This window comes from Mytilus edulis, chromosome 12, assembly GCF_963676685.1.
Source record: "Mytilus edulis chromosome 12, xbMytEdul2.2, whole genome shotgun sequence".
Classification (NCBI taxonomy): domain Eukaryota; kingdom Metazoa; phylum Mollusca; class Bivalvia; order Mytilida; family Mytilidae; genus Mytilus; species Mytilus edulis.
Window position 1 is genome coordinate 71,653,197 of NC_092355.1, and position 7,612 is coordinate 71,660,808.

The window sequence follows — 7,612 nt, forward strand, 5'->3', positions numbered from 1 at the left end:
GAAAAATGTTCGTACGTTTGTTGTAAGTTAAGTAAGAATAACCTCACAGAGTTGTTGTTGTTAACAAGATATACGCTGGGCTATTCGATTGAATTTGAAATACGACCGACACGAGTAAAAATAGACAAACAAGCAATTTTTATCCAAATATTTGGTTGATATGTTTCACCAACAACATTAAGGGAAGTAAAGGGTTCCAAATCAATCAAAGGCTAAGAATGAGTCTGAAATGACAATGAATTAATGAATGCCGGCCGACAAATGAAGACATAAAGGCCACACCCAGCAGGCAGGTTGCAGTCTGGTCTTGAAAAAGTATTCCATATATATCAGTTCGGCGAAACAGACATTCCGGTCAACCATGAAAACCCCTGCCACAAAAAATATGCCCGCTTTTATTCATCATGTTCATTTAATGCTAAATAATTCTGTTGGGAATTTTCGTTTCTAATAGCAAAATAGTGGACAAGATTTTTATTTTGCGTCTATATATTTTGTTAAGGCAAAAATCAGAGTTAATTTTTTTTCTCTCAAATATCTAAGACTGTCTCCTCAAATCAAATGGTTCGGACTTACGACTTTAAAACTATATAGAGCTTATACTGACTAGGGATCATTATTCAGCTAAATTATTTTTAAATAGGCTGGGGCGTTTGGGGTTAAACATATTTCCGTAGTTAGATACTATTGCAGTGGAACTATTTTTCATGAGAGTGTAATAGTCTATAGAGCATTACTTTCTGTTTGGTGGAATAGTGAAATAGAAGTCAATATGTTCTTGCTAAATCCTGTGTTGCTTTGAATGTTATGATTGTCATCCTCAGCCTATGCAATGTGTTACTGTAATTTGAATTTCAAATGACTGAGAGACGTTTTATTCGACGCACTGCAAGTCAACTTCACCATATCGAATCATATGACTTTGATAATCAGTAAATTCCAGCGAAAAATATCTTTATAAGTCAAAAATTGTCGTATAAAATTATATAGTAAGTACACGGTAAATGGCAAAGTTCACCATGTTCACGAAGTCTATATAAAAAAGAAGATGTTGTATTATTGCCAATGAGACAACTATCCACAAAATACCAAAATGACACAACATTAACAACTATAGGTAACCGTACGGCCTTCAACAATGAGCAAAGCCCATACCGCATAGTCCGTTATAGAAGGCCCCGATAAGACAATGTAAAACAATTCAAACGAAAAAACTTGGTTAACGGTCTTATTTATGTAAAAAAAAACAAATATGTAACATATAAACAAACGACAACCACTGAATTACAGGCTCCTGACTTGGGACAGGCACATACATAAATAATGTGGCGGGGTTAAACATGTTAGCGGGATCCCAACCCTCCCCTAACCCGGGACAGTGGTATAACAGTACAAAATAAGAACGAACTATAACAATCAGTTGAAAAGGCTTAACTCAACAGATGGACAAAAATATAAATATGTCTGATTAATCTTTTTTTTTTTAAAGTCTGAACAAAGGACGCCCTCTACGCTCCCCTCTGGATCCGCCACTGAATTAAAAGTCCAAGTAGAAGTATCGGAAACCAGTTCACATTGACTGAATCCTATAGTTTATTATCACGAAACCCAAAAAAGGTTTACCAAGTTATCATATTTTTACAATGAAAATTTTGATAATTTTCTTTAAATTTTAAGAAGGGAAAATTCTGTTAACAGTTAATTTTTAGTGTTTTCTTTTATTAATCATTCAATATTCATTATATTTTTAGACCATACATTTCTCTAATCTTTTTTTTTTTGCCCGTTATTCTCTAATCTTCATTTTTTAAGGGCATTATTCTCTAATCAGTTAACCCCATCCAAACCCTCATATCTATTTCTATTAAATCACACCAAAACTTGTCCCTTTTTGACAGGAACAAGAGAGTACGATGTTTGTTAAGTCGTTAAAACAAGTTAGCTAAGTTGAAATCCAAGCCGTTATAACAAGTTAAACCCCAGTCCCTCTAAACCACGATCACACCACGCTCACCGAGATCTAAAATAAATTCAGATCGTGGTGAGGTCGCGGTATGAGCGGCATGGAAATGTAAATTTTCGTTGCTTTCACGATGCTACTACGTTCTCATTACGCTTCTACGACAATCCTTCTACGATAATAACACGTTCTCACCGCACGTGGGCGTGGTGGTACTGAGGGGTTGATGTAGAGGCAAAGGGAGCTCTAATAGTTTCGAATCCTGATCCAGCAGAGATGTCGAACCGACCAATCAATCTAAATTACAACCTATTGCTGGTCCATCAAGCTCAAATGACGATATTTTAGTGAACGATAGCAGAGATGACACAGATGTGTCAATGTGATATGAGTGTCAATTAGACAACGCTCCATCCAAGTAACAATCTATATTAGTAAACCAATATAGGTCAAGGTACGGCCTTCTATACGGAAACTTAATGCTTAATCCAAAAATAACTTAATCCAAAAAATAATGCTCACACCGAACAGCAAGCTATAAAGGGCCCCAAAATTACTACTAGTGTAAAACCATTTAAACGGGAAAACCAACGGTCTAATCTACTAGCATATAAAAACAAGAAGCATGGTTAATCCGTTAGAGAAAAAGAAGTCCTAATTACATACAGACAAATAAAACCTGGAGAGATTTAATATATTTTATGTGAAAATGACAATGAGAATGATGGTCGTAAAATGAACGTAGTGGGGTCGTAAGAAGAGCGTTTTTGAGGACGCCAAGGGCGTACTAGAATCCTACTATGGTCGTGAACAGCGGTGGTGTTAACGTGGTATGTTTGTAGTTGGGTCTCTATGATAACACGATGGTCGTAGTGAGGTCGTAATAACGTCGCTGTGAGATAATAGCGCTGTCTCTCCGAAAATAGAATCACGCTTTCGCTGCGCCCTCGCTACGATGGTACAGCGACCTTTGTGATCTTACACGACCTTAGTGCGCTCTCACTACGATTCTACTACGACCTGATTTCACCACGACCGCACCACGATTGTTTTGAACATGTTCAAAGTTGGCCACGCTCATCACGATCTTGAAAACCTCACCACGATGGTGATACGACCTTACTGCGATCTACACTTTTTGATCTGACATTTTTTTCACAGATCGTAATAAAACTTCATTCAAATAAAAACCAAAATCTGATAATTTTCTTTAAAATTACCAATTAAGGGGCAGCAACTCTAAAAACTGTTATCCGATGTGTCGAAAAAAAATTCAGCAGATAGATCTTGACTTGATAAACATATTTACTCCTTGTCAGATTGGCTCTGAATGCTTTGGTTTCAGAAATATAAGCCAAAATCTAAATTTTACCCAAAGTTCTATTTATAGACATGGCGGCCATCTTGATTATTGGGGCGGGGTCATGTGATATTTTTTTTTAAACTAGATACCTAAAGGATGATTATGCCAGTAGTTTCAGAGGAGAAAGATTTTTGTAAAATTTAACGTCGAAGACGGATGCCTATTGATGAGTAAATCTCAGTTAGTCCTCTGGTCTAGGTGAGCTAAACCAGCAAAACGGACAAAAAGCAAAAGTGTCGGACAAAAAGCAAAATTATCGGACAAAAAGCGAAACGGACAAAAGGCAACGGACAAAAAGCAAAAGTTTCGGACAAAAAGCAAAATTATCGGACAAAAAGCGAAACGGACAAAAAGCAACGGACAAAAAGCAAAAGTTTCGGACAAAAAGCAAAATTATCGGACAAAAAGCAAAAGCGGACAAAAAGCAACGGACAAAAAGCAAAAGTGTCGGACAAAAAGCAAAATTATCGGACAAAAAGCGAAACGGACAAAAGGCAACGGACAAAAAGCAAAAGTTTCGGACAAAAAGCAAAATTATCGGACAAAAAGCGAAACGGACAAAAAGCAACGGACAAAAAGCAAAAGTTTCGGACAAAAAGCAAAATTATCGGACAAAAAGCAAAAGCGGACAAAAAGCAAATTGCGGACAAAAAGCACCGTATCAAGCGGGTGACAATTTTTTTTAATGTCCCCCTCTCGTTCAGACAAATCAAAATCGATAATTTAAAGGACGATGAATTGAATTTGCATTAAAGACAATGCTTAAGTTCTATGTTTTGGCTGACATTCTATAATTTAACTGTCAAAATGAGAAAATGAAACATCTTGCCTCACTACTGTTGATTTTTCTAATACCCGTAACATTGTTATGTACGTGACTTCATAGAAAATACTTTTTAAATAAAATATATGTAAAAGACAATAATGATAAGACATGGCCGCGGTGGACGATGTTTTCTCGGGGTACCAATCTGCTCTACCACCCTCTCAGCCATGTGTTATTTATATAGTGGAAGCTAATAATCCAAACAATACTGGTAAGGTAATATCCTCCCGATATATACCTTTTTGATCGATACTGGCAATGTATCATGCATCTTGTAGATAGTAATTGAAGCTATGCAACAAATCATCATTGCAAAAGTATCTAAGGGAGCTACCATTTGATTTTTATGGGGGGGGGGGGGGGGGGGGGGGGGGGGGGGGGGCTAGGATGAAAAATTTTGTCCTGCTTTTTTTTTTAGTTGTAATCGCTGTCCTGCCTTTTTATTTTTTACTCTATTCGGTCCTGCCTTTTTTTTTACTAGTTATCCTGACTTTTTTTACACAAATTGTCATCCTGCCTTTTTTTTTTTTACCAAGTTGCTCATCCTGCCTTTTTTTTTTACTCAAAACTCCTGTCCTGCCTATTTTTTTCAAATTTCATCCTAGCCCCCCCCCCCCCCCCCCCATAAAAATCAAATGGTAGCTCCCTAAAGTCAAAATATGATATAAAACTTTTAATCCACCATATTATACACACGAAAATGCCTGTACCAAGTCAGTAATATGACAGATGTTGTCCATTCGTTTAATGTGTTTGGGCTTTTGATTTTGCCATTTGATTAGGGACTTTACGTTTTGAATTTTACTCTGGTTCAGTATTTTTGTGATTTTACTTTTTGATAATTGAATAAGCCAATTCAACTTCTTTTAAAAGAGGAGCGAATTATACCAGAGGAACAGTCAAAGTCGCATGAATCGAAAATTAACAATAAATACCTGATGCGCATATCGAGCCCAAGTAAAACGAGAACAAAATATAAATGAAATCCAGAGACATCATTACATTCAGCAAATATACAGATATGACTATTCACTTTCTTAAAAAAGACATACAACTAAATGTACTTTTGTTTTCTTTACATCAGAACTAATTTATTGATGTAATAATGTAACAGTTGTAAAAGTGTATACAGTGAAACCTGGCTAAATGGAAAACCTGTATAAACCAAACAGGTTTTAAGGCACTGTCATACCAACCATTTGCGTTGTGAACCTTATAAAACCGAAAAATTATATAAAGTCCCGAAGAGGTTCGGTTTAAACAGGTTTCATGGTATATGTAATATGTTTCATGTAGTTGGCTTGATGTTATCAGTGGCGGGTCGGGTTGGAACCCTATGTTTTTCACGATCCATGCTTTTTAAATTGGCCTCTTTCTTTTATTTTTAGAATAAGAAGATTTCGTGAAAAGAAGCTGGCATTATTCATTAAATGTCACTCTCCGCTTTCTCTGAATAATTCAAATTTTGTTGATCCGTATACAAACACCGTTACAAAGGCCCCTAATCAGTTGTGCAGGGTTCACTGCAGGGCACTTCGCTTTTGCTCTTGTTCAGAAATAACTTTAGATGAAAATGAAAATGTCTCATGATTGTAAGTCAAACGATTATCAAAGTACTTAAACTGTACTCGAGTACTCAGCCTTCCGAACAAATACTCGAATACTCAGCCTTCCAGGCGAATACTCGAGTACTCAGCCTTCTGAACGAATACTCGAGGACTCAGCCTTCCGAGCTAATACTCGAGTACTCCGCCTTCCGAGCGAATACTTGATTTCTCCTCCACCTTCTGAGCGAATACTCGATTACTCCGCCTTTCGAGCGAATACTCGAGTATTCCGCCTTCCGAGCGAATACTCGATCACTCAGCCTTCCGAGCAATTACATGATTACCCCGCCTTCCAACTGAATACTCGAATTCTCATTGTTCGAAGCGAAAACCAGAGAACCCCGCCTTCCGAACAAATACTCGATTACTCTGCCTTATGAGCGAACACTCGATTACTCCTCCTTCCGAGCGAATACTCGATTACTCTGCCTTCTGATCGAATACTCGATTACTCCGCCTTCCGAGCGAATACTCGAGTACTCCGCCTTCTGAGCAAAAAATCGATTAGCCCGCCTTCCGAACAAATACTCGATAACTCTGCCTTCCGAGCGAATACTCGAGTACTCAGCCTTCCAAGCGAATACTCGAGTACTCAGCCTTCCGAACGAATAATCGATTACTCTGCCTTCCGAGCGAATACTCGATTACTCCGCCTTCCGAGCGAATACTCGATCACTCAGCCTTCCGAGCGAATACTCGAGTACTCAGCCTTCCGAGCGAATAATCGATTACTCCGCCTTCCGAGCGAATACTTGATTTCTCCTCCACCTTCTGAGCGAATACTCGATTACTCCGCCTTCCGAGCGAATACTCGAGTATTCCGCCTTCAGAGCGAATACTCGAGTATTCCGCCTTCCTAGCGAATACTCGATCACTCAGCCTTCCGAGCAATTACTTGATTACTCCGCCTTCCAAGTGAATACTCGAGTTCTCATTCTTCGAAGCGAAAACTAGAGAACCCCGCCTTCCGAATAAAAACTCGATTACTCTGCCTTACGAGCGAATACTCGATTACTCCGCCTTCCGAGCGAATACTCGATTACTCCGCCTTCTGAGTGAATACTCGATTACTCCGCCTTCCGAGCGAATACTCGAGTACTCCGCCTTCTGGGCAAATAATCGATTACTCTGCCTTCCGAGCGAATATTCGAGTACTCAGCCTTCCAAGCGAATACTCGAGTACTCAGCCTTCCGAGCGAATACTCGATCACTCAGCCTTCCGAGCGAAAACTGGATTACTCTGCCTTCCGAGTGAATACTTGATTACTCATTTTTTCGAGCGAATATTCGAGTACTCCGCCTTCCGAGCGAATACTCGATTAGCCCGCCTTCCGAGCGAATACTCGAGTATCTAACTTTTGTAGTTTGTTTTTGGGGTAGGTAGAAGAGAGTGTCACATACAATTTTTGATACCTTGAATTACTTTATAAATATTGGATTAATAATCAAGGATCCTCCAATATGTATGACTAGCATATTAGCATGTTCACAATAACAAGAAACGACCATTTTGTTCAGGCTAAAAATAACTACAGTGTAACCTGCCTAATCTGACACTTGAGTATTCAAACATCGTGCTTTAACCGATACATTTTCATGGTCCAAAAATATTCCTATCCTTGCTGAAAAAACACCCTGAGTATTTCGACACCCTGCTTAATCCAACATTTTTTTTCTGCTCCTCCAGTGTGTCGGATAACACAGGTTGCACTGAAGTATCAACATTTTGTTTCCATATATTAGGACGTGAATTGTTTCACGATAAGTTAACTTAAATAAGCATACAAAATAATACAATAAAGACACTTTTTAACAAGGAAGAGTGAAAAGAAAACAATTAAATTTTCAACATCCGG

At 38.3% G+C, this 7,612-nt stretch overlaps 2 protein-coding genes across 5 annotated transcripts in view; one reads left to right on the plus strand and one right to left on the minus strand.

Moving 5' to 3' along the window:
- The window catches only part of LOC139499060 (uridylate-specific endoribonuclease-like), a 61,726-nt gene extending 56,549 nt beyond the window's left edge, over positions 1-5,177 (minus strand). For 3 of the 4 annotated variants that reach the window (XM_071287726.1, XM_071287727.1, XM_071287724.1), the window contains exon 1: positions 5,085-5,160. In XM_071287726.1, coding sequence (XP_071143827.1) covers positions 5,085-5,148 — 64 coding nt within the window. In that variant the 5' untranslated portion in view covers positions 5,149-5,160. Of the gene's footprint in view, positions 1-5,084 lie in introns of all 4 variants that reach the window. The other variant, XM_071287725.1, reaches the window with a different exon arrangement.
- Positions 1-7,612, plus strand: part of LOC139499281 (uncharacterized) — a 740,979-nt gene that overhangs the window by 651,115 nt on the left and 82,252 nt on the right. The window lies entirely within an intron of this gene.